Raw genomic sequence first — 27,313 nt, 5'->3', positions numbered from 1 at the left:
CTGCGGTGACACCGGTGCAGGGCCCCCCCTCCGCCCCGCTTTGGTGAAGCCCAAACCCGCAGAGAGCAGCTGCTTTGTGTTGGCAGTCGGAAGGTGAGGCAAAGGCAGTGCCCCCCCATCGCACCCACCTGCGGGACACGCGTGGGTGCCCTGCCTCCCCTCGGCAGGCGCAGAGGAAAGGAGGCTTCCGCAGCTGTAGCTGCCTTGCTCCTCAGGGCTGTTTGCTCAAGTTTTACTCATCTTTGGGGATGTACGTGCGGTGCCTGGCTGTGTTTGCTTTTCCACAGATCACAGTGTAGAGTCAATATGGGCTTTCTGTCAAGCTGGGTGGGAGGTGCCTTTCTTGTCAGGATTTTTTTCCTCCCCTTTGACTTTAAATTAATTTAATGTCTCTGAAGAGAATTGGTAATGGCATCATTCATATAACAGGAAAAGCAGCTCTCCCCAAATTCCTTATGCTCCCTAATAGATGAGCTGTTTTTCCTCAGAAAAACCCACTGTAGTGACAGCAGTGTCACTACTTATCTTCTGTGGCCTCTTGAAGCCTTGCTTTTCTTAGGACCATTTTTTTCAGAGAAATGGTAAGCATGCGTGTCTGTGTTTCTTTCAAAATAAAGATTTTTGCCTAGAAAGTGATACAGTAAAGTTGGTGCATCTTGTCTGTCAAAGCAGTTGTATTAATGTGAACTCCCTATGTCGTTACAGTTTATTTCAATAAACTGCTAGAGTAATAACAATTTAACTTAACTGTTGTATTTGAGACCGGAGAGGCCCTAGCCTGAGGCTTAGTTTAAAAAGGCAGAGCAGGAGGAGAAACAGGTATAAAAGACATGCCTTGCCTAAATAATGTAGCAAGTCAGTGGCAGGGCTGGGTTTAGAGCTCCTGAGATGTGGCACACTGCGCTGTCGGACTTGTGATGCAGCCGGAGATCCCTGTGACAGGTGAGGGAGGGTGGCAGAAATCCAAGAAATCCTCAGTAGGTGTTTGGGAGAGCAGTAAGAGCTTCTCACAATTAAGGATTGTGCCGTTTAATTTTTTCTCTCTGTTGTGAAGCTAAGCAGTGCGGGTCTTTTGAATGGCTTTTATTTATGCAATGGCATTTCAAGAAGGCATTCCCAAAAACACACCTTTCAGAGTAGGTAGTTTGTTCAGGTCTCAGGGATTCAATCTGCTCGTTAAAGCACAGGTGCGTGGGTGTCCATGTGCTCTCACTTCTAACAGGTTTTGCTGTGGGTTTCTTGGAGGAGGAGTCTAAAGAGTTTGACTTCCCCATGAAACAAGCAAAGGATGGGAAGTTTAACAAGTCAAGAGACCAAGGTTTTCTTACTAAAGTGGGTTTTTTTTTTTTCTTCTTACAGGTAACATACAAATGGCTAAGCTACACTCTGGGAGTTCATGTCAACCAGGCTAAACAGTAGGTATTAGTGCATCCCACAAACCTTTTGTTTTGTGGCAAAGCCTTGTTAATTACTGTTTTCATGATTGTGGTTACTGTATTAAAATTACCTCTCTGGAAATGTTTAAAAATCCTGCATGTCTTTTCAGGTTATGTTATTCGACATGCCTTACTCCTGCTGTAGGCAGATCTTGCCTTGACTTGATGGGAGTTGTGCTTTAGAGAGCAGTGCTCAGCTGGACACCTTACGCTGCTTTATATCATAAATACTTAGGTCAGAATAGAAGTTTTAGTGTTATATTACTGCAGAAATGTATGTAGCTCCTTTCATCCTGAAATGCAGATGTGTTTTCTGAACTTGGCTCCAGTCCTGCAGAGCTACGCCTTTGTGAGAATCTGCCACTGCATACCCCAGCTTAGGATGCCGTACATTATCCGTGGATATTGCTGGGAGCAGAGTCAGGAAAATGCAAAACAGCTCACGTGTATGGCAAATGCTTATCCGCTCTGATCACCCTGCTGCGTAGTGCATGATGGGTTATTAATATCCAATTAAGGGCACAGGTAAATATTTGAAGGATGGGGAAGTCAGCTGTGCTGTCAAATATTTTTGCTTCTCCAAACTTAGTATAAATCTGTAACCTTGTCTTGGTGTATTTTGAAGAATAAAAATTACTTTTAAATATCCTATAAAACAAAGAACAAGCTCCCAAGGATTCCGGGGCTGTTGCTACACAGCAAGGTAAATTTAAGCATAAGATTTGAAGTTTGCATAAGAGTGTCAAGTCCCATAATACAAATATTTTCTCTCCTTGTTTCTGGCTATAGCTTGGACCTAAAGGGGCATTTGCTGCGTACTCAGCTGCAGTGTACTGAGCCCAGCTTCACCTGTCTTGTCCAAACTACTAGAATATCAACTCGGGCATCTAATGTAATGAAGAGATTGTTTGGTCTCTTTCCTCTGCGTGTGTGTGAACAATTTAGATGATGTGTAAATCTGAGTGTGCTTCAGTGATGGTGTAGACCTGACTGGAGAGCTCTGCTGGGAACAGTTTTGGTCATACGGTAAACTAGAAGGAGCCAGAGAACTTTTTGCTCTGAAGAAGATGGCCCAGGTGAAACGGAGGCACCTTCTTATACCCTTGAAAGCAACCTGGAGATGGAGAACTCCTGTGGCATCTTTGTGCTTAAAACTCTCTCCTAGAAGCTGGAGAAGTGCCTGATAACACAAGTGAATTATTTTAGTGAGTTTTGCTGGCTGTGGCAGCATGTTCATTGCAGTCTGTCTCTGTGGCAATGAGGATCTTCAAGTATTTTTATCAGATAGCATCCTCGTGGAGTGTGCGGTAGCGTCTGCCCAGTTACGTGGGACGCTCATCATAAATCAGTGGTATAAGTGGGAGCTGAAAGTTGAATCTCAGCTCAATCTCGACATCACTAATCATGCTCTTTCCTTCTGTTTCTGATCACCGTGTCAGTGCATGTAACTAGAATTGTATATATACACCTGGCAATGTGATCATGTACCAAAAATCACCAGTTTCTCTGTCAGGTGTTTCAGAATGCTGGGTTGTAACAAGGGAAACGGCCTTCTCGAGGGGAGACTTTGGAACAAGCTGCCCAGAGGATGTGAGACCATCTGCAACCAACTATTAAAGCTTTCAGAGCTTGTATTCATTTCACCTTTGGTTTATGTAGTTGTTGGACTGAGATTCTTCAAAGTGGCAGAGGAGAAAGGTGTCTCAGAAAGATTAGTTTAATCCTGGTTAAAATAGCTGTGCTTATGTGAAATGTTTCCATGTCAGGCTGGCTTTGCTCTTTTTATGTAAGCTTCATGGAAGGGGGGTGACAGGCTCTTTCCTTTCTAGGTGTTCAACACTGTGTTTTTTTGTGCAGGATGCTGTATGATTACGTAGAGAGGAAACGAAAGGAGAATTCAGGAGCTCAGCTTCATGTCACCTACTTGGTAGCAGGAAACCTTATCCAGAATGGACACACTGTGAGTGTTTTATTTCTCAGAGGTGTCTGTGAGCTCTTTGTTCTTGTGTCTTCCATCTTGTTTTGTAATCTTCGGGTCAAAAGCTGAACTTGCTCTTTTTTTCCAGCAACAGGCACAGTGTGCTAGGTCTTCTGTACATGTCCAAAATAAGACACTATCTCTGTTCCAGCTTACAAATGATGGGGAGGAAAGATCAGTTGGTCATGATTTGGTAATATAGGGCTGAATAATGCACCAGGGCTTTTATTTAATTAACTTAAATCCTGTCACCAGTCATCTCTCAATCCTATCACTAATATTGGACAGCAAATTTTCTAAAACAGTCTGGAGGGGCCCTTGAGAGATCAGCTAATCCATTTCCCAGGATCTGCTGTGGAGTGGAGAGTAGTATTTGGAGAGAGCTTGGAATTCAGTTAGCATGAAATAATAATAAATAATAAATAGAATAATGAATAAATAGTTGAAGTGCTCGTGTTAAAGCAACTTTTTTTATCCTGGTATACAATAGAAACGTAAGTTTATTAATAGTATTATGTATTTAAAATGCATTGACTTATTAAGCAAAGGAATCACTACTTGTAGTTAATGTATTTATTTTTTCTTGTTGCTGCTTGTCAGATTTTCAAGAATGTCATCTAAAATTTCAGACAGGTACCCCAGGGGTTTTTGAAAGAAGATGAGCAAATTGAGTGCCTGTTTCCTTTGCTCTCGGAAGAATTTAATAGCCAAACACTGAATGCCTTTGACATTCCACTAGGTGTCTATTCTTATCTTTAGATACCCAAATATCTCTTACAATACAATCCACAGTTTTCATTTAGAATTAGTACATCTCAGGGTGTCCTGGCTTTTATTTGTAGATTGGAAAAGAAAACAACAAACCTTTTTTTATTTTCCTAAATAATAAACTGGTTCACATGCATAGAATATTCTCTTTACATCTCCAAATTTACCTGAAATGGAAGGTAATTATTTATTGCATTAGTTCTGCACGATGGAATATATTTATTTAAAGCTGTACAGATAGTGTCACATTTATAGCCTGAGTTTAACAGGTTTTCCCCCGATTTCTTTTGGAAATAATAAGGTAGCATCTCTTGGATCACTAGAGTTAGTGAGAGATTTGTCAACATGTTGTAATATTTTCAAATTTGCCATAATGTATTTAAAACAAACAAGTGAATTCTGACATAGGATATAGACAATTTTTTTTAAACTCTGTCTTAGCAGTTTATATATTTGTAAAGCAAGAAAGATCTACTAAGGTAAACATATAAGGGGCACTTTTTTGTTTGTTTGTTAAGTATCTTATTTTTGAATACTGCAATAGTAACGCCTGCTAAGAAAGGTAACCTGCAGGTGCAGCAAGTTGTTAGGGGCAGAGATGAAGCAATGTCAGGGTTAGGAATGCCACACAGGAGTTGTTTAACGTTCTTCAGACTGAGTGTCTGAGGGCTAGCTGGAACGGTGGGAGAAGAGGTCGGATCTGGAAGATACTTCTAGAAGATGTGCAGGCATTGGAGTAGCTGGAGGGTATTATTTGGCACAAGTCAATTTTGAGTAGGAAAGGGATGCGAGTGCTTCAGATGCAACCTTCAGTGCTTGCTGGTAACCCTGCACTACTGTCTGCTGTCAGTAGGTGTAGCCACAAGGCTGCGGATTCAACTGCAAGACTCGTCTGAAGGGAGATAGGAATAGAAATCAGTCACAAACAATTCTCATCGTGTCTTAAGCACTGCATGCTCTTTACTTGCAACTTTTTATACACCTCTGTGAGGGACCAAGACTCTCAATCTTTCTTTACCGTTTCAGGTTGCTTACATTTTCTTACCTCTTACTCTTTTGCTGGCTAGTCTGTGGTATCGGTAAAACACAAAATTAATTTTGTGATTTTGTCCAGTCTGTCTCTTTGGATACTCTCTGTGTTAACCGCAGCCTGTTAAATGTCATAGAGCAGGTATAGTCCTTGAAGACTGGCTGTAGAGCACATTTCCAGAAACATTCATATCTGACTTTTGAATTAATGCTTAATTTCTCATGGTGTTTTCCTTCTCTGGTGCTGTGTCTGTGCTAGAGATTGCTACGTTAGAGTTTAGTGGCCATGTAAATATACATGCGTGATGTGGGCTAGTGCGGCAGATTTCTAGCAGTTGGGTCATCAGCTGTGTTAGTTTGCTTTTCTCCACTAAGCAACGCAGTTTAGTTCTTGTTTCATCTGTGTCTCATCTCCCAGTGTCAGGAATGGAGGACAGAGAATTTCTTTAGGGTTGTAGTGATCTGTGAAACAGCCTATTAGAAAAGTAGGAAGACAGAGCTTTAAAAACTAGTAGCTGATGACTGTTTAAAGGCATTGGGAGTGTTCTTTGCAGCTATAAAGCTGCACCTGTAATCGGTAGACTTTCTTTTTCAATAGATAACTGAAAATACCAGTCTTATGTACAACAGGCCTTTTCAAATTTTAAGGTTGCAATTTATTTTTTTTTTTTACAGTGCCACAAGGTTGCAGTAGTGAGAGAGGATAAACTTGAAGGTAAGCAGATCGTGAAAATTATGTGGTTTTAACTTTTTTCTTTGAAAGAACTGCAAAGTGAGTAAAGCTCAGAACTTGCCATCTGCACGTAAATGCCTAGTCAGGCTGCTGGGTTCAGGTGTGTACTTTTTGTACTAGCTTTTTCTCAGAATTGTGAATATCTGAGCCAACAGCTGTGTAACTTCAGACTTGTGATTTGGGTCCGATTTTTTTTTTTTTTTTTTAATGTTGACCATTTTACTCAGCGATTCTTTTCCACCTCCCTGCCACTGACAGACAGCTCTTCTTAAAGGCAATATCTGAGTAGTGTACAGTAGTGTACAGCAGTGTCTCACAGTGTTTTAGAACAATTATGAGCCTTCAGGCTCCCAAGGATGCTGAAGCAGATAACTAGTTATTCGTTAAATGCAATTGCAGTCTTTGTTTGCCCTGAGTAACATGAGTATTAGTTAAATGTTCCACAAGAAAGTTCTTACTTTTGTCTGGAGTATTTGCTTTCACAGTAAAAGGTGAAAAAAACCACCACTATAACACTGCTTCCTGCAACTGTTCTTCATGCACTGTCAGTCATCTTACCATCTTTCCAGGTCTGGTCCTGCTGATGAGATCTGATCCGTAGCAATTGAAACACAACTGCAGGCTCTTCGTTGCTTTCAAATAATATCTTTGGCATTTGAGAACATACTGTGGGATTTGTGACCTTAAATATCCATGCTAATGATCTAACTTTGTTTGAAAGACTTGTGTTATTTTCCTTTTTGAAATCTGAAGGTGGATTTCTAGCTAAAGTTGTCTTCATCAGGGTAGTAGACTGTCAAGCAGTGCAACTACTATCTGTCGTGTTTGTTGAATTATGTGTGCTGCGTAATAATCTGTTTTCTGTGGAGGAAAGGGTTGCTCATGTTTTTTGTATTAGAAGACAGGCCAAAGGTATGACTTACATTTGGAAGAGGCTGAGATTTGTGATGGGAGTAGGGCTGCATAGTCTAGGACTGGCCCCAAGACATGATTACTGTGTGTATTTTTACAGTGCCTAGAAGCTCTGTCTCAGATCAGGACTGTGTGGAAAGAACAATATAAGCAATGGACAAAGAATTCCTAAAAAACAGCCCTTCTCGCAAGGGGGTTACAGTCTAAATAGCATAGAAGAGACAAAACATTGATTCCAGCAGAATATTAGAGAAGACACAGTGATGCTAGTTGATAAGGTGGACGCTACCTTAATGGCTACCTTCCAGCAGGGTAGAGTTACGGCCATCTGTTTTCTTCCTTTGCTTTAGGTAGTCATATAGATATTCTGGATCCCAAACACTGGATATCTTGAAGGTAAACACAGAGAGATTACTCTTAATTCAGTGTAAGAACCAAGAGCGTATAGTGGAAAACATGTTTGACAGGCTTGTGGAATCTGTTACCTTGAATTCTCAATTAGTGAGCGTTGGAAGAAGGTACAATTACACATTTTTATATTCAGGTCCTTGCTGTCAAGTGGTCTGTCAGTCTTTCTCCATCCTTGGTAGAGCCTGATACTTAAAGTTGCCACCTGACTCTGTAAAGGCTGTGCTAACAGAGGATTTTTTTTTTTTTTTTTCACCTTTTTCTTTCCCCCCCTCCAGCAATGAAGTCTAAACTAGCCACGATTGCGAGTGTGCACGTCTACAGCATTCAGAAAGCCTTGCTCAAGGACAGCGGGCCACTCTACAACACAGACTATGATATTGTCAAAACAAACCTGCACAACTGCAGCAAGTGAGTTGCGTCTTGATTTTTCTTCTAATGCTATGTGACTTGAGACTGAAGAGATGTTGCTACACAGTGCAATTGAGCAGAAGTCCATGGTTACCAGATATGTCTGGATTTTCAGAAAGCTAGAGAAAGATATCTTCTAAGTCGTGCCAGACCAGTCCCCAGACAGCACATTGTATGATTTTTTCGTAAACCGAGCTTTTTGCAGCTTACAGTTGGTTCACCTGCTCCGTTACTCCAACAGGCAGACTATTCCAGTACCTTCCTTCTCTGATGGCTAGAAACCTTTTTCGCATTTCCAGGCCACACTTCATCATGACTATTTTTATCCAGTTCTCAGTCACGCAGGAAGAGTAAATTGAAACAGACTTACAAAAACACGAGTGATGTGCTCAGCAAAGTGCTAACATGAGTTTGCCTTCTGTTTTGTGAGACCATGTTTTCATCCACCTCTCTGAAGATGTCTTACAGGAACTCATTCTTCATATATAAGATGAGAGCCTGAGGCATAAGGGAAGCATACAAAACAGACCAAGCAGCACGAGTGCTCTTCATGGTTGAACTAGAGAAAGGTTGTCCTGGAATTCAGAGGGACTTCAGTCCCCAGGGGTCATTGTCTCTCCTCCTGAACAGTGCCTGGCAGCTGTGGCTTTTCATTTATATGTTGTTTCCACCACGACAGCTTCAGCTTGATGTAATCAGTACGTACGTGCCATGACCAATCTGGTTTAGAAGGGGGATGCCTGAATGTTGTGTCATAGAAAGAGTATAGAATTTGAAAGTAGAAATGTAGCTGTCTTCAAAATGTTGACAAGAGAGTGGCTGAGAAAATAATGTCCTAGAAGCTGCGTGTTTCAAATGTGAATATCAATACCATGCTAAGCGCTAGAAACCTCTGCTTCAATGAAGACGCGTGCCATAGGTATGACTGCAGCGGCCTTGTTCCAGTCTGTTTACTCTCAGGCACCCCTGCATGGCAGTACTTGTGTCTTAGAGGAATCTGCCCTTCAAACTTGTACATCCAGAGGTTTAGACAACTCAGATTCTGAAATCGCTTTCTGAAGCCTGTGTGTAAATCCCTGCCTGGCTTTGGAGCAGAATTTCCCAAGCAAACTAAGAAAAATTGAGCTTCTTCATTTGTGACCTGGCTGAACTAAATTCAGACTGACCATGTTCCCTGTCAACTACGCAAATTGTCTTTTACACTTGGGACAAGATTCCTGCAGTACCTGCAAAAGACAGAGGTTTAACTATGTGCATGTTTATAGCAAACAGAACCTACTGGCTTCTTATGCTTCCCTCTCAGTCCATATATCTCACAGGCTCTGGGGCAAGGATCTTTATTCTCTTCTGTGTTTGTATGGGACCTGTTATGCTGTGAATATGGTGGAGGTGGCTAGGTGTTGTACTAATATAAATAACTGGATTTAATGCATGTTGCTAATGTCAGCTTTCCAAGTGGAAGCAGCTCCTTGCTTGCAGAGCATAGTCCAAACATTGCTTATTTTTTCAGTGATTATTTAGTGAATTTTGGATCAAGCCCATAAGCTATAGTCACACAGCAGCATTAAGGCAAGCTAACTTCCCAAGCGCTTGGAATGTGTGAGGTTTAGATGTCCTTGCTGCGCAGTCAATATAACCATTGATGATAAAACATTGTTTGTAATCTGGAGGTTGATGGTGTTGCTTATGGGGGTGTGTGGAGTAGGAGTGAAAGCTGTCCAGAGAGTGGTGTTGACCATGTTGAAACCAGCTTGGAACTATAAAGGAAAGTAGGAATATTTTTCTTCAAAATCTTCTTTCCTTCCTTTAAAGGTTTGAATGTCAAGAGATTGCTGCTGCAGCCTAGAAATGCTGTAGAGATGGTGTTGTTTTGTTAATACATTACAGTTCCTGATCTGAGTAGAAGTGGACTGTGCATGTGAGCCGCTAATGCTGAGGCACAGAAATTAATTGGCAGAAGACTGGTTTATTTCTTGTCAAATAAAAATACGCTGTGTAATTCAGTGGGTTGGAAGGCGTGAGTCTGTGCTCTTTTGTGGCATTTCTGTAGGAAATCTGGAAAGCCTTGCCTGTGATTTGCACAGTGGGGAGCAGAGTTCAGTTATTTTTGGGTACTGCTATTCCTGACTGTCAGGGAATTGTATTGTAACTGTGAGCACATCATTTAGTTCTTATATCTCCGTATCCCCAAACAATCACGTTTCAGACTGTTACAAGCTGAGATGTATCTCTGTCTACTAGTGATTACATAGAAATGTCTTTATATAGTTAAGTCTGAACGTCATGGATATCTTCTGAGCCATTTAAGTAGTTTAGCTTCAGTTGTGATTTACTTACCTGGCCAGTACGATTGTGGCTGCTTGTTGCAGCAGTAGTGGACTCTGTCAAAGCATCTGAAAGTTGTAAATGTTTTAGATCATCAGACAGCCATACAATTTATGCTGCGAACTTTAGAGAGCGTAACCCGTTTAGGAATAAAATGCAGTCTGCTCCGTCTCTATCCTGGGTTTGGAGATGGGCTTTTCCCCCCCGCCATGAAATCTGAACAGCTTGTTTAGCATTTGAATGCTCTAGCTCTTGCTGACAGGTTCAGCTGGTCTTTTCAGTAGAGGTCTCCATTGCTCTCATTCTGTGCCAGCCTTTCTGTCTTGTCCCAAATTAAAATGCTCTTTTTCCCATAACAGGAGAACATGGGACCAGAGAAACAAGGTGCTACCGGGAAGGAAACCGAGGTGAAAAATAAGAAGTTAAAAGGCTAATAAATTTTTCACTCCATCACACAGGTTTAGTGCCATTCAGTGTGCCGCTGCGGTCCCCAGGACGTCGGCTGAAGTTTCTCAAGCGCAGACGTCTCTGCAGGCTGGCTCCCAGACACAAAGTGACGCGAACGTTGTCAGTGTACCTGTGGTCAACGGCCATGGTCCATCGATGGCAAAACAGCCCTCGCAGCAGCCCAAAGGGATCATGGGAATGTTTGCAGCAAAAGCAGCTTCCAAACCCCAGGACACAAATAAAGAAACTAAAGCAGAGGCTAAGGAGGCCCCAGGCGTAAGTTACCTCAGACCCTTTGGCAGCCCTCTGGCTTTTTAATGAGCCGCTCTTCTATCAGAACTAGTGTGGCCAGCAGGAGTAGGGTGGTGATCGTGCCCCTGTATTCGGCCCTGGTGAGGCCGCACCTCGAATCCTGTGTTCAGTTTTGGGCCCCTCACTCCAAGAAGGACACTGAGGTGCTGGAGCGTGTCCAGAGAAGGGCAACGGAGCTGGTGAAGGGCCTGGAGCACAAGTCTGATGAGGAGCGGCTGAGGGAACTGGGGCTGTTTAGCCTGGAGAAGAGGAGGCTGAGGGGAGACCTCATCGCACTCTACAACTACCTGAAAGGAGGTTGTAGCCAGGTGGGGGTTGGTCTCTTCTCCCAAGTAACCAGCGATAGGACGAGAGGAAATGGCCTCAAGTTGCGCCAGGGGAGGTTTAGATTGGATATCAGGAAAAACTTCACTGAAAGAGTGGTCAGGCCTTGGAACAGGCTGCCCAGGGAAGTGGTGGAGTCACCATTCCTGGTGATTTAAAAGACGTGTAGATGAGGCGCTTAGGGACATGGTTTAGGGTGGACTTGGCAGTGCTAGGTTTACAGTTGGACCCGATGATCTTAAAGCTCTTTTCCAACCGAAATGATTCTATGATTCTAGCTTCGCTCTTACTCGACCTAAATAACCTTAAACAGCCATAGTGCAGCCTTGTCCACTGCTTCTAGTGCTAAACTTGCTGTACACTGAGAATGCTCAGTCACTCTTTTGTGTTTGACTGTATAGTACAGTTGTGCCTTCTGTCAGTCATCTTGGGCAAAAATATATTGTACCACACTCTTGACCTATCCACAGAAGTGTATTTGCCGTAACTTCGATGCTTTGACATTCCTCCTTGAGCCAGATCTCCAGCGAGTATAAACCAGCATAGCTGCATTATTGAGACAATTGTTCCATTGTCTTCAGTTATGCCAATATATACACCGGTTGAGGATCTTGCTCTCTCCATTGTGCTTAAAAGGATTTGTTTTGAGCAATAAGTGAAACGTGAGAAGTCCAGGTCTTAAAAGTATCAAGGTGTTTAAACTTGGTCTGTGAGGGAAGTTTCAGAGCTTGACCTGTGCAAGACTAAATTGTTTATCTTCTCAACTGCTGTTTTTCCAGGATCAGATTACATTTTAATTTTAATTAGTATAATTGTTTTTAAAGCAACATGGCCAGTAAGTGGTATTAAAATGGTAATGTTCCCTGCATATGGTTTGGCTTTTTTATAACAGCTGAGTACAGTTTGGTTCATTTTTCTGATTTTTATAGTGAACTTAGAACTGGTGAAATATGCGTGTCTGAGTGTTTTGGGAACTTTAGTGTCTGGTTGCCTTTTTTTGCATGAAAATAAATGGGATTAGGAGGCCAAGCTTCCTTAGGTGGTTTTGTGTGTGTGTGATTTTTCACTTTGGTGGTGGCTATATTAATGGAATAGAGCAGTGATGTTTTTTGCAAACGGCTCAACAGAACAGCGTACGTGCCAGAGTAGCTGGATAAATTCTTCATGGTTTGGCCAATCTGTGTTCTTTCCTCTGTCGATTACTGTGAATTGAGGCACTGATAGTTTGCAAAAAGAACAGTTCTTTGCTGGGAACTGAGCCAAGTCCCAACCACTTATTTCAGTAACACTGTCAGACATCCGATAGGAATGTGACCCAAGTTAGATTTGAAGGCCTAGCTAAGGAGTCTTAACTTACTCTCGACCCTTTGATGCATGTAATATCTAGCATCTTCAAATTCTTCTAAACAGATACTGAAATCTAAGACACTGGCTACTCAGCAAATCATACATATTTATTTTGCTTGTCCAGAAGCAGTACTATGCATATTAAGGGCTGTGTTGCATGAGTAATTCCTGTGGTTACTCCTCTGTTTGCTTCTAGGTGTCTGCAGTAAGCAGCAAACCACCAGCAAAGGGCAACATAATGAACAACTTCTTTGGAAAAGCTGCCATGAGTAAGTGCTTTATAACACGCATCTGTTTTCAAAAACCATTGTGGTCAGGGACCAGCCTGCTGTAGGTTAAAAAAAAAAAAAAAAAATCCAGGGGAATTTTGGAAAGACCTTTTTTTTTTTTTTTTTTTAAGCTAAGTAACAATTAAAAAATCAGTGATATCAGGCATCTTGTTATACAGCTGTGATGGGAGACATAAACAGAAAGGAGCAGAACTCTTTCTTCCTGCCTCGCCAAACTTGTTCAATTTTCTTTATCCCCTCTTTTCTTATAGTTTTCCATGCTATTCTTCTGCTCTTTTGGACTCAGAGGGGTTAATGTTTTTGTATGCAGCTCTTAAAGCAAAAATTAAAAGTTGTAAGTGGAACTTTTCAGACAAAAAGCTTGCTGGATGGAGATCAATTAAAATTACATATTTGTGCAGACTAACCCAGGAAGGATTTTTAGTGCAGAAGAAATCTGATTTAAAGTGAGTACTTCTGACTGAAAGATTGGCTATTGGTAAAATGTTTGCCAAAACCTGTTATGCAGGGCGTGTTAATGCAGCTTGCTTTTCATCACAAATCACTGTGAGGGGTCTATAGTTAGATTTAGGGTTAATTTCTTTATTGAAAACTGAAGAGCTAATAATTGGAGGATAAAAATGAGGTATGGCCTTCCCCTTTGAGTAGGGGTTTGGAGTAGATGGCCTCTGGAGGTCTCTTCTGACCTAAATTATCCAAGTCTAAAGAAAATATGCTGAAGCTTTTAAATAGACATTGGAAAAGGACCATAGGACTTTCTTCAAAGATGCCCTTATAATACCGTGTACAAGAGGATTCAAAGAAGAGTTACTGGGAGAGAGTAAACAGCAAAGTTCACCTTCTAACAAGCGTCTGTCAGAGTGTGCAGGGTACAGTTCCAGCACTGAACACACGAGGCACAGTTCAGTTGGGCATCCCTGAGTTCCTGTTTTGATGAGACTGAGGGATCTGAGGATGCTTTCAGCCTAAGCTTCACGAGCCTAAGCACAGTTACTACAATTAATTCAAGTAAATTCTTCAGATCTGAGAAGAGCCCTAGACCAAAGTTCATATGCTGAAAACCCAAGAAGTTGAAATTGCGTGGTAAAAATAACCCAGTGGTGATGGAGAAGGCTTTGTGGATGCATTTCCACGATTTCCAATGGGGTTCACTTCTCCGCTGAGTCCTGTCAGGACTTCAAGGAAACTTGTGAGGTGGCTGCAGGGAAGGAGCAAACCGAACAGAACTGGAAATGATTATGTGTATAGAAGAGATAGGGTGATTCCAGGATTAAGATTTATTCCCTACATGTTGTACGTCTCTCCTGGCTTCAAATATTTTACCATTGCCAGAAAGTCCTGAGTTAACGATAATTGGGTCTTTCGGCTCTCTGCTGTTGATCATAAATAAGAGAGCTGTCATTCAAGTTCTTATGTATGAGATGTTTTCCCTTGCTCAATGAAGCAGCCAGCCTGTTTTCCAAGCAGTGTCAGAAAGGCATTGGCATGAAGTCTTCTAGCCCTCTTGGTAGGCCCTGTTCCTATTGACGATGTGGTTGATCTCATTGTTGAATACTTTTTCTTTGCTCGGGCATCTTGTGCTTGGGATGCACTTGTCTGCTCCTCTCTTCTCGTGGGGGTGTGTGTGTGTAAAGCTGCTGAATGAAGCTCACAGACTATACTTAGGTGCTAGTTTGCTAACAGCACCACCTATCAGGTTGGTAAATGTATTATTTTGCTGTCCGCTCCCACCTTTTATCTCTTCTCTGGTACTAGATTAAGACTTTTGAAGCATAGTTGTCCTTGTATGTGGTGCTGTGTAGGCAGAAGAGGCTGGTTCTTGATCACATTGGGGTTGGGGTGGAACGAGAAGCTACTACATTACTGAAAATGCTAATCATGGGCTCTAATGTTACGCAGGATGGAGACTGCACACACCTTTCATTGCTTTTCATCAGTCCTCATTTTCCTGTTTCTGGGCACTTTTGTGCTTGACTAAAACTCTAATTTAGAAGGGATAAACTGAACTATAAAGATGGATGTCGTGTTATGCCAAGAGGGCCGTCCAGAAGAGGGGCTCCCAACCCTTCTGTGGTGCCTTTGGTCCTGGTGACTGTAAGGGCTTCTGCCACTGCCTCCTAGCCCTCTTCTGCAGAGTTTAACTGCTGCAGCACACTCAGCTTGCAGTGTGCTTGGGCTGTGCCGTCAGGAACAGAACCAAACTGGTAAATCAGCTAGAAATTTAAGCATGCCCTTTTTTCATATATGACACAGCTTTGTCAATCTAGATCCCTTAATGCTTTTATATAGCATCTGTAGTGTTTTCTCTGTTTTTGGTACACAGTGTTTTGTTTAGCCAACTCCTTTGTAGGTTGTTGTTCATACTGAATGCCCAGTGTTTGTTCTTTTTTAATGGTTTATTCACAGATAAACTCAAAGTCAACTCTGTGCCTGAGCAGCCAAAGGAGGAGAAAGAAGTAGTCAAGCCTTCAGTTCCTGTAGCAGAACCAGAGTCATCCCCTAATACTGTAGTAGAGAAACCTGGGAAGAAAACAGAGTCTGCCAGAATTCAACAGAAGGACAAAAAAAGGTGGGCCACACCATTCAGGGTCCCTGTAATCTGTTAACCTGTTTGTTGATGGCCTGCATGGAGCTAGCTGGTCATACAATGCTGGCTCACCTCCTGTTTCCAGCTACTAAATTGCATTAAACCTGGCTAAAATTATCTCTCTTGGAATTCTTTCCTAATATTTCTTTTCCATTTAGTGCTGTAGATGCCTCGGGGCCATTTGTGCCATTGCAAATGGGAAGGGACACGGTCCAGGTAGTCTTCAGTGGGAGGGGGTGGCTTTCCGTGAGACAACCTCACGCTGTGAGCAGACTTAGTATAGACCCTGCAGGCAATATGTGGGGGCTGGCAGGAGCACCTGTACTGCAGGGAAGGTAGTATATTCCCAAGCTTATATGTACACAGCTTCCAGCACACAAAGTTCTGCTTGTTGATTTCCATAGCTAATGTACTGCTGCTTTCAATGCCACTGGTTTACTTTGGGCTGAGACTCCAAGTAAATTTTAAGTTCAGCCCTTTGTGTTTAATCCAACCCAAACTGACAGAGACAAAAAATCATTACAGTCTGATGGCTCTCTGGTGGCCTATGAGTAATTAATTGGTGGTCTCAATCCGTTTCTAACTAAATAGGTAAGCACACCACCCAGCCCACCATCGCAGTTAGTGCTAACTGGTCTTCTTATTGATAGTCTTATTCAAAAAGCCAAAGGCCTGGAAACTGCATGTTGGCAGTCTGGTGTTGGGAAGGCCACTTGGGCTGTACCAGCTCTATGACGATACGTGGGCCTTTAGCCTCCAGGCTTGTTAGTCTGACATGTCTCGCCAACATTAAAAAGAAAGAAGCTATTTTATTTTTCCAGTAGTCTTTAAAAATGGCTCCAGGATTCTGAGACACTACCTCATAGTCAGTCAGTGGCAAGCAGTCTGTCAAAAGAGCTTCTGAGCGATGCTGTTGGGGACATTAGTGTTTGGGAGCCTAAGCTATAGAGACAAGATCAGAAGTGCACTCTTGCCAGGTTGCTGTGGCCAAGCTACCTGAGGTACTGGGCAAACTGTTGAACTGCAGAGGGGCTAAAGAAATCCTCCTTGTTTTGGCTAAGGATGAGAGGCTTGAAAATGCTCATGCACCTATGCCTGATTGTATAGGTGAGTATACTTCAGCGTATGTGATGGTCGTGTTTTTAAGAGGTACAGAGGTATTTCATTTCCTCGCTAGCAGTACTTCTATCAGGAACGTGCTTGTCTAAACGTGCCTGATGGTTTCATGCACGCACAAGGGATAACACGGATAACACGCACAAGGGTTCATTCCTTTTTTCTTTCCTTTTTGTGGCAGTAAAATGAAGAGGGTGGACAAGTCGGATAATGAGGAAGAAAGAGATCCCGAAAATCTAAAGAAAAAGAGGAAGCGAATTAAACAACTTCAGTCTGACAGCAGTGACGAGGAAGGTAAAAAGATGTGTAAACAACCAGGCATGTAGGTCAGGGGCCTGATTTCGACAATATTACTATCCAAGGCTGTTGGTCAAAGATTGAGGGAATAGTTTAGAGGACTAAAGACTGTGCAAATGGCTATAGCTTGAACTTTCTGTTTATCTTGTGCTGCAAGCACTTGGCCATACAGTTGAGATGCCTCAGTCATTCAGTCTTTGTTTTAGCTTAGCTCAGATCTGGCTGTCTCCTCACCAAGTGTGCTGCCAGTCACACTGACATGTGGGAAGGAGGTTCTCAAATCTCTTGTGAAAGATATCGCGCCTTCCAGAATTGTAGGACCGGTCATAACCAGTTTATTTGGTGAGTAAACACTCGCAAAGTGACCTCCCCCCCTCCCAGGGTCACTTTTAGTATCTTTATTCTGTCTGTTTATAGAAATGGTTTGGAAGACAGGATTGGAAGCAAGACTTCCAAAAAAAAAAAAAAAAGAGATAATGGAGAAACTGGAGGCAAAACAGTTGAGCCGTATCCGATGCGACTCTGCGTCTCCTCGGTGGCTGTTGGCTTTGATAGGAGTAGAGTGCCCAGAACATTGCAAGATTTGGGCTTATAATGAGGAACAGCAGGGCCGGATTCCAAAGAATTTGGATAATTGAGGTGACAAATGCCGTTCAATATAGATAACTGGAAAATAAGTTGGGATCGAGCTAGGGAGTATGTGCTAAATGGAACAGTCATCCAACAAGCTGATCAGGAAAAGAATTTGGGGATCATTATGGACAAATAATTGAAACCACCAGTTTGGTGTACAGCTCCAGTAAAAAAAGGTGAAACAGCAAAAAGGTTGTATTAGCAAGGAGGTGGACTCCAGCAGGAGAACTTAAGCTGTTTGCTTATTTAGTGTGGCTAGCACATGAGAAACAACCATGAAATTAAGAGAATCTGTAATACAAGTTAGGCAAATATTGTTGGATATCTGAGCTGTCTCCATGCCACCTTAGGCTTATTTTCATGGTTTCTCTTCTGCCCAGCATAATTTCAAGTGATCTCTGTCATCAGGCATCCATCACTTCTACTCGGACTATTCCACAGGATGATAAATCTCTCAGGAAGCTGTTCTTCATGATCAGCCTTAATTTTGTCACATTCCTGTATGCAGCTCCTTGTTTGGCCATAAAAAAAATATATATGCCCACACTCTTTGGTATTTATTTCTTTAAATGTTTGTAAGCTATTATCTAGTCTTTCCATTTACTCATCAGTCAGCCTACTGACAAGCTGCGTTGTTTAGCTCTGAAGAAGGAAGATTGAAATCAGCCCGTTCAGCCACTTGAAGCACCGCTCCTTGCTGGGCTGGGATCTCGCAGCTTGTCCATTCTCTGCTAACAAGAGCAGGCAGAAATGAGCCCCATGTTTTGGGCGCGTGGTAGGGCTGTGCGGAGAGGCTGCTCTTTGAAGCATGAAACCTTGTTGGTTCAGTCTTCCTTGTGCTGCCGTGAGTTGGGGACCCGCAGCCTCCTGTGTTCATGCCAGTGCTTTGAGCACACAGCAAGCTGAGAGGTGACCGCCGTCTACTTTCCTTATCTATTTCTTTTAGAACTCTTTTCGTGTCCTGAGACTAAGAGAAGTGCCATAAGACTGTCTAAATTGAGGAGTGCTCTCTATAGAGTACTGCAAATTCCTTCTGGCTGCATACCCACTTTTGGTTTTGAGTATTAGAGCGCTCTGGTTTCTTGATGAATACCTGTATTACGTTAGCATGTGCTAAATAGTTAATGCCTTTGAATGCAGTGCCTTGTGTTTTCGTTTAGTCCAAGGTGTGGTCCAGAGACTGCGTGTGTCGTCCTACCTCAGTGCACGCAGTAGGTCTGTTTAGTTTTTCTCCCTTGTTTTATTTGTGCTCTTAAGTGTGAGTTAACTGGATTTGCAGTTAGAAACCATGGGTCTGGTCCTCTGGTCAGGTTGGGGGCCCAGTTGTCCTGCTAACCTCATTCTCAGTAGCTTTAGACATTAAAAACAATACAAGTAAGGCTATCTACCCACTCGTCTTATGGGGAGGGTTGGGTTTTGGTTTACTCCTATTTAACCTACTGGGGATGTATGCAGAAAGTTCGACTTTCTGTTTGGAGAATTTTCTTGTCACTGCTGTTGCTCCTTCTGTACCGTAGTCCTCTTTGTTCTTTCCGTTATGTTGAGAATCTGCTTTGTGTTGTGTATTAGAATTGTAAATTTATGCAAATTATAGCTTGTGTATACAAATTTGTATATTACTCAGATTAGATACCTTAGTACTATTCCCTCTTTCAGAGGGGAAACATTAGAATTGAGAGAGCTTCTCTCTTCTTCCTTTTTAAGTTAATGGCTATCTAAATGACCCTAATGAGATCTGCGTCCAGCGGTTTGGTTCTGCTGCTTGCCCTTCTAAATCCAACTGGATGAAAGAAGATAGATTTGAATTCTTTGAAATATTCGTACTGAATCCAAACTGGTAATATTACATTCAGTATTCAAGTATAAGAATGTAAGTTGGATGAAACAAATAATTTAAAAAAAAAAAAAAAAATGTACAGCAGCTGGACTTTGAGAGCATTTATCCTTGGAAAGGCTTGGAACCAGGTTTCTCCAGAGAGCAGGGGCAATTTTAATCAGCAGCACCAGTGAGCAAAATGGGGCCTGGAGTGACATTGTTCCACGCTGCATCCCTGTGGGAGCAGGGGGGAAGGCGCCATATGCTGCACAGCATTTGGAAATCGCTGCCAGACAGGGCACGGTTCATCCGCCACCTGTGTCATTCACCCGCAGATGATCGAGGGGTAAGTTTTAAATATGCAAAATGCAATATGGGAAGCTGCACCACCAGAGCAGATATCAAAGGCTAACAGTCTAGCTGCTGCTTATGCTAATGCGCCACGCTAACCTGGCTGACCTCCGCTCGAAGCAAACGAGGAGGTGCTTGCACAGGCTGCTCCGGCAGCTCAAGGAGGCACGGCCTCGGGCAGGGGTGCTAACCTTTCCTGCGGGTGCAGCTGCAGATACAAGGGGACGCTTGTCCGCAGCCATTGCTGTGATTGAATGGCGTTCAGACAGGGCTCCACCTGTGTAACTGCTAGTAAAACCACTGCCCTTGTTCAGGCAGACTTAGCGACGTTTTGTGGGTTTGAAACTAGGTCCGTACGACTGATGCGAAGCACTGTATGGGCACTCTTATGTCGGGGCAAGTCTTTTGCGTTGTTCTGTATTAGTCTGCTCTTAATGTACTGAAATTAGCCCAAAATAAGCTCTTCTTACACGAGTGTCAGCACATTGTACCAAGTTGAAAATACAGAGAGGGCATAAGGCACAATCCTCTCCATTTAAATGATTTTTCATTAAAAAGTTATATTGGTATGAGGGTGCCTTAGTCACTGCAGGTTGTTTTGCTTCCAGTGCCAGAATAAACTACACAAGTGTGTCCACAGAGGACAGGAGGTTTTGGCAGCTTCAGCTATACCAACACAGGCAGCATTTCGCAGTGTTGACAAGTGTTTTACAGCCACTTTGGAGGGTGATTTCAGTGGCACTGTAACCTACAAACTCTATCGGTTTCGGAGAGCCACAACAGAAGCACTAAAGCTTCTCACAGTTTTTCCAGGCAGGGTCAGAACAAACCAAACAAAGCCAGGATTTACATCTTTGGTACATCCAATTGCCCAACTTGTATCCATTTCATGCAGCTGTTGCTGTTGAGTAAACTGTGGGCAGCAGCTAGAGGTTGACTCAGGAGTTATCACATGTCAGAGGGCTGTGTTGGCTAGAAGAGGATAATAAAATAATAGAGACACGGCTTGATGGTAGTCCGAAACACTCTGACATGGGGAGAAGGTGCCTTCTGCCTGCCAAAAGCTGGGGGAACTCATTTGAAGGAGGCTGAAGAAAAGCCCAGATTTCCCCCAAGCCAGCATAGTGGAGTTGACACGCTGAAAATACCTTCAGCAGGGTCTGCTCGAGCACGGCAGAGGTGGCAGTTTTTCACCAGGCTGGTTTTCAGCCCTCTTAGCCTATGCTCTCTTGAAAATATTTTCAAATTGATGTGGCCAGCCTGGGTAGTCTGTGAAGCAAGTTTGGTGCTGTGCAGTATGTGGGCGCTTCAGCCCTGCAGTTGCTGTGAGACTATGATAAATATTGAGAATTTTGAGTTCCCTGCAGCTTCTCGGCTGCGGTCCCAGCTGCCCCAGCAGTTAGCACCTTAGAGCAGATCCGTTGTTTGGTTTTATCTTTGCACAGCTGCCAGACCCAGCTCTTTGGAGCAAGGTGAAATACCGAGTCATGTTATCCCACTCTGTTTGCATTTCTGTGCCTCGCTTACTGAAGTAGTTAGGAGGCTGAGTCCTTGTTTGAAGAATGTAATTTATTATTTAGCCTTGGCAGCCAACCACTGTTTCACTTGAGCCCTTCTTAACCTATGAAGGTCAGTTGGCCGTGTGCCTGGCACAGTCATAACTCTTAACACTGACCTAATCTGTTGGGACAGCTACAGATCCAGAACTCGTGTTACGACGGTGGGATGAATGCAGTGCAACAGCCAGCAGAGCTGGGAGGAGAAGCCAAGCAGGCACTCTGTCCTCCCATCCAGCGGCATCATTGTTATTATTAAGCAATAGGTCAGATGAGGAGTTTCTTCCCCCACATTCCTAGCTCTCCCCGACATTTGAGGACTTGCATGGCAGCGTTTCTCACTTGGACTTGGAGAGGATTCCTTAAAGCCATTTAAATTAGTCACGGTGCCTGCTGTGTGGTGCAAGGTGCTGCTCCTCCCCCTCTTGTCCTGCACTGATTTTTCTTCACTGTCACGCCTCTGTCCCTCTTCCAGCCCCACAGAAGAGTGACCCTGGCTTTCTCATTTGTCTATAAGCCCTGCTAGTCTCGCTAAGGCCCTGTTTGACATTGCTGGTAGAGGCTGCAGAGCTGGTTTTGCTCTGTACAAATTTGTGAGGGTGTCCTTGACCATTTCAGTCAGTTTTGGCATTGAAAGGATTCCACTATCTCCGTCCTTGCACCCAGAGGAGAGTATAGATGATGACAGATGAGAGAATGGGATTAGTTTTTTGGGGTGGTTTGGTTTTCTGTTTGTTTTTCAAATGAAAGATTGGTGTGTCCCTTAACAATCTTTTAGGGTAGGTAATAGTATATTGCACTTAATTCTTGGACTAAGGTAGTTTCAAGCTAATAGCATTAATTGTTCGGGATGTGTAGCACCACCTGTGAAGCAATGACTTTTTACCAATGGGGAAGAGGTAGAGAAACTCAGGTCATCCAATGTTTTGGGAATATGTAGTCTTAAACCCTGACTCTTTCAATTTTTAAACAAATTACAGTCCCTCTTTTTAATGAGCAAGTGAAATATATGGTTAAAACATGCCAGTTTCTGTGCCTATTTTTAAAGTTTCATTTGATGGAACTGGTCTTGGCTTACCAAAAATCCTAAATGCACTTCTCCCATTCTATCCCACCCTCCACCCTCCTTCCTTTGGGAACTGCAGTGCATAGCACCTTAGCACAGGGTGAGCTGTCTGGCTGGAAGCCAACCGCTTCGAACGATTTGTCCTGACCAGAATTAAACGAATCTGAGTGAGAACTTGTAAACCTTGATCTAAATACAGGTTACAAGCAATTGCTCAGAGTTAAATGAAATTATCTGAGACAAAAAGGTAGCTGCAAGGGGGCATTAAACCCGCTTGCTATCAAGATGTTCATCTTCTTAGCAGATGTCCCACCGCCTCTCACACCTGAGGAGGAGAAAGCTCCATCTCCACCTCCTGTACCTGCTCTGAAAACTGAACTGGAGCCTGCATCCACAGAGGTAAGAGCATAGTAGGGTGATTAACTTCTGTTTTTATCCAACTTGATGGGGATTGCCCAACCGCTTTTCAGATGCTAGGGGGGAGGTCCTGTTTGCTTGTCAAGTCCATCATGTCATCCTGCTTGAAAGAATCCACTATGTTCACTAGTTCATTCATTTTCTAGACCATTATTTAAACTCTAGCTTTTCTGCTCATAGCGTGGTTTTCTGTTTTCTTCTCTTTTTTCCCCCCTAATGGTTCTATGAATTGAACTCTCTTCCCTCCGAATCTTGGCCTCAGGAGTCAGGGCAGGGCCAGAAATGAAACCAGAGACTCTTGGTATTCAACTTTGTATCGCAGGGAAGCTGCTGCGTAATGGAGGTGGGCTGCGACTGGCAAGAAGTCAACCTCTGAGCTGAGAAAATACATGTAGTTTTATTGAAAGTGCAGCTGTTTGTCACAGCAGGAGTTGTGATGTCTTGCACACCTTGTTATTTCCTCATTCTTCAGAGGTATGATGGGACAACCCCCTGCCGCCCTCTCACATAACTAAACACATTTCAGAGTGTCACATGCCCTAGAAGAGGAATGTGCTCCTTGTGCTGGGAAAAGCTTGCTGTCTCACTTAAGTTGTATTTTGTCTCTCTGAAATTTGTCCTGATAGGATGGGCAGAACTGTGGCGTTAGCAAAAATGAGACTAGGATATCCTGGGAAGGGACAGAATTAGTTATCAAATCATGCTCAGCTTCATTAGAGAGACTATATTTCACTCCTGGGGCTGATGTTTTTATGACCTGTGTACGGGGCCTTAACTCTTGATTTCTCACAATACTGCAATGTCCTTCAGTTTTCAGCTGGAGCGAGGAAGAGGAAGCGGAAGCGTGTGCTGAAATCCAAAATGTTTATTGATGAAGAAGAAGGTTGCATGGGTAAGACTAGTTGACTCCTACACCTCAGTGGAACTAACTCTATTGAAGATGTGTTGAAGATTTTTACAGGCCAGCCTCTCCCAGGCTTAGAAAGAGGTTCACAAAATCACTTTGTTATTCCACTTCAACCTCATGCTCCCAGATTTAGGTAACTGCCCTTTTGGTGAAGGCCTGGGTAGGGAGTCATGGAGCTGTGGCTGAATCCTTATTCTTTTTTGATTATTCACAGACTTTCTTTCAATTTTTCTCCCTTCCCTCCTGCCAGCATGAGCACCTCCTTCATTTGCTCTCCTCTCCAAAGATACAAACTTTTAAAGATGGTGCAGAGAGAGGTCTAGGTTTTGGGATAAATTCTGGGTGGGAGAAGTTTGGTTTCGTGGGTTTTTTTTTTTTTCTTTTGGGGATAAATCCAGAGCTGTGCAGCAGAGCTTGATTATATATTAATATAAACTTCAAATATCCCAGATAAGCAAGGAATAAGTTGGGGCTTAAATCCTTGAGAGGGTTTCTGTTTCTGATAAGGATGGCTCTGTTTTCAGGAGGGAAGAGAGTCTCTACAGAAGTACTGAGGGCCAGAGGCTTTGAATTCCAGCCTGACTGGGCACTGCTTCCTCGTGTGACTTGAAGAATGCTGTGTAACACCGCTGTACTTGTTTCCTCCTCTGTGTCCTGACATTGAAGTAGAGCTGCAGGAGTTCAGAATCTTTTTCTTTTTTTTTTTAAAGGTTTTAAAAATTTAAGAGGGTGGAATGTGGCTTTTTGTAGCGCTGTGGTTAGCTCAATTGCATGGGATGCGTAACATTCTCCAGCCTTGCTGATCTGAGTAGATGTCAAGGGAGCTCAGCCAGTTCTAGGAGAAAGATCTGTTGCTGTTGTACAGGTTTGTCGTTGTGCCTAAGCGTAGATAGATACAGGCTTGCTTGGCCCAGATTTGGAGCTGCCTGGACGTGAGTCAGCTTGTGTCTGTTTGCACCTGCCTGTATAGTTGTATCTTATGTTTCCTATTAACTTTGTGTGTCTCCTTTAAAGAAATCTAAAGCTAGCACTCAGCAACTGGCTATGCTAGTAACTGAAATCTCAAGTACTGGATTTTTGTCAAAGAATTGGACTAGCACAAAGTTATTGACTGCTTTGGCTAGTTGTGTTATGGGGTGTTTTGCTCTCCCATCCCAGATAGAACCATTAAAACGCTTGGAAGGAAAGTGGAACAAAAAAGCATTAGCTGGGGAGTTGAGTTGAACAAGGTCTGCATCCAGAGCTCGCAGTAATGACTGTTCTGAGTTCAGCTTCCAGCAAAGAGTGCTCTTCTCTTTCTCTTCAGCCCTTTCCAATCGTACTAGGGCTGGGAAGATTGCCTTTCTTTCTCTTCTCTTCACCCCTAAGGGGTTTCATGGTCTCTTGTGAAATCCAGATCTTTGGTTTTACAGTTCATATCCACTACCATTTTATGAAAAGGGAAATGCAAGTCCCTGTTGTGCCTTTGGGAGACAGATCCTCTAGGAAGTAGAGAGGGATGGAGCTGGGATACTGAGGAACTAGGTAACGAGGAGATGCTGTTTTCTGTACTAAAAAACTACCAGTCTGTTGTGCAGAACCTGCTGTCTGGTTATTGTCCAGTTTCTCTCCTCCCTTTCCTTCCCCACGCTTTCCATGCACAGGCCTAATCATTCGAAGGCTAAATAACTTGCAAATCTCACGGGCTAATGTAAATTGTTGTTATTCTTTGAAATACAGGCTTTTCTCCCTGCTGTCTTTTTTTTTTTTTTTTTTCTTTTTTAAACAAGGACTAGGTTTTAAGAGACATTAAATCCTAACATTTAGGATTAGGCTGTACTTTATATTTCTCCATGATTTTAAGTTATCATTTTCACAATAGCTGCAATAGCAAGGAATTGGTGTCAAAAAGCAAAACTAATTTAGGGATTAGCCCTGAGGGAGATTGAGCAATTAAAGTATCTGTGGAGTTAAGCACAAGGCATGTTACCATGCATCAACTGGGACTCAATCGAGTACCTGCTCTTAGTCTATAGCAAAGGGGAGTTACTGAAGTTTAAGCTAGTGCATTTCTACCTTGCACTTTCTAAAGCTTGAAAGGACATACGTAGACTTATATATTGAAACATACACGTGTACATTGTAGGTAAATTTGTGTTACAGCACTGGTTTAAGTTAGAGCTCATATGAGTTACTGTGATTTAGCTGGCTGTGGGCTGAGCATCAGTAACTATCTATGTGCCTGTAGCTTCCACAAATACAGAATTTTTAGGTTCAGCTGAGATCTCAGTAAAAGAGAGTTGATCTCGGCTGTGTTATCTTGCAATTGGAGGGGATTAAGTGCACGCTTTTGGAGTTACCAACAATTACTGACATGGGTGACAATGCAGTAAATTTTTAAAGCTCAGTAGGTGGCCAGTGGTCAGTTAACGCTGCTCACTGAAAAGTTGCCTCCGAAGGGAGGTTAGCTTGCATTTACAGTTCCTGTTTGAGCGTCCATTAGCACTGTGGAGCAGGATTTCATACCATTCCTCTTCCCGGTCTCTGGTTACATAAAAAACCTTATTTAATTTGATGCATTAATACAAGTGAAAGCCAATTTCCCAGAAGAAGGGAAGTTAGGACATCTGTTTAAAAGAATACAGTTGCTAAAGAAAAATGGCTTACTAGAAGAATACCAGAACGCTGCTGGGAAAGCTGATACAACAACAGTTACTAGTATCTAACGATGGCTTTCATCAGTGGAGCTGACTCCAGTTTAATTTCGTGAGCGTTGTTTTATATCCCTTAGCTTTCCATCACCAGACACTGACAGCAGTGAGCTGGCAATCCTATTCAGTTATAGTCCTTGATTTCAGTCACAGGTTTGGTTTTATTTTTTTTAAGGAATTTCTTTATAATTGCCCTGCTTGCCCACCTGTATAGAAAGAAGCTGCCCCCAAGGTTTTGTGCTCCTTCTCTCCACCTCTGAGATGCGCTACGTTTTCTTCACTCTTCCCTGACCATCTGACGTGCATGGTGCTGGTGAGGGAAGGCTGGTCTATCTCTGGGTTGTCTTGTCTGGATTTCAGGACAATCTGATTGCTTTGGCCCCTGTGGAAGTCAGACCAAGTCAGAATGGTGGGTTTTAACCATAAAAATCGTCTAATGCTAAACTACGGATTCTGATCTCATTCAGATTCATCACTTTGTGATAGCTGCTTGTCAACCTCTGCAAGATGAATTGATGGTCTTCAGCACAGTTGGCCTTGTTTCTAGAAGAGGGCAACACTTGAGTAGGTTCAGAAAGGGAACTGTCCTCTTGAGGGCCCTTCCTAGTGGGCAGCTTTGGGCTGCTGCTGTTTAAGGCATGCATATGGCCTGCGAATGAATGTGTTTGGTGACACCAAGTCATTTTGAAAGAGCTGGATGACATTAAAGCTCCTGAGTCATTAACCTGCCATCTTACGCTTAAGAAAGAGGGGAGGCAGTTTGACTCAGTGTGTGGAAAGCCAGTCCAGTCATCTGGACCTACTGCATAACCTTGAGCTGACTTAATTCCTGTATCTGGCATGTACTCCTTGAACCCAAAATACTCATTTCCAGAAATGCAGTGGGGAGGTCTCTGCTCTTTGGTACACAGGCTTAACCATCGTCATCTGTTCTTCTTTTCTTTTCATCAGTGACTGAGAAGGTTTACGAGAGTGAATCCTGTACAGATAGCGAGGATGACTTTGCCAAGTCCAAGCCACCAGCTGCACACAAACAGCCTGCACTACCTATGAAGAAAGAACCAAAGGAAGAAAGGAAGAACCTGAAGAAAGGGACAGCTACTGCCAACAGAGCCAACAAACAGGTCTCCATCATGGGTTTTTTTCAGAAGAAATGA

The 27,313-nt window shown here is 42.9% G+C and overlaps 1 protein-coding gene across 1 annotated transcript; it reads left to right on the top strand.

Annotated features, from left to right (window-relative positions):
- Window positions 1–1,359: 1,359 nt before the first annotated feature.
- POLD3 (polymerase (DNA-directed), delta 3, accessory subunit) lies at window positions 1,360–27,313 on the top strand (the record flags this gene model as incomplete). The annotated part of the gene is given in 13 exon segments (XM_009577406.1): window positions 1,360–1,415; window positions 3,294–3,396; window positions 5,887–5,926; window positions 7,543–7,675; window positions 10,459–10,644; window positions 10,646–10,703; window positions 10,706–10,723; window positions 12,627–12,699; window positions 15,127–15,289; window positions 16,605–16,717; window positions 22,447–22,541; window positions 23,370–23,451; window positions 27,108–27,313. Coding segments are annotated over 13 exon segments (1,326 nt in total), but the record flags the coding sequence as incomplete, so codon positions are not given.

The sequence above is a fragment of the Fulmarus glacialis genome, unplaced genomic scaffold (genome assembly GCF_000690835.1).
Source record: "Fulmarus glacialis isolate BGI_N327 unplaced genomic scaffold, ASM69083v1 scaffold6825, whole genome shotgun sequence".
Lineage (NCBI taxonomy): Eukaryota > Metazoa > Chordata > Aves > Procellariiformes > Procellariidae > Fulmarus > Fulmarus glacialis.
The sequence above is the reverse complement of the archived record's forward strand: the minus strand, read 5'-3'. Positions and strand labels throughout refer to the sequence as shown.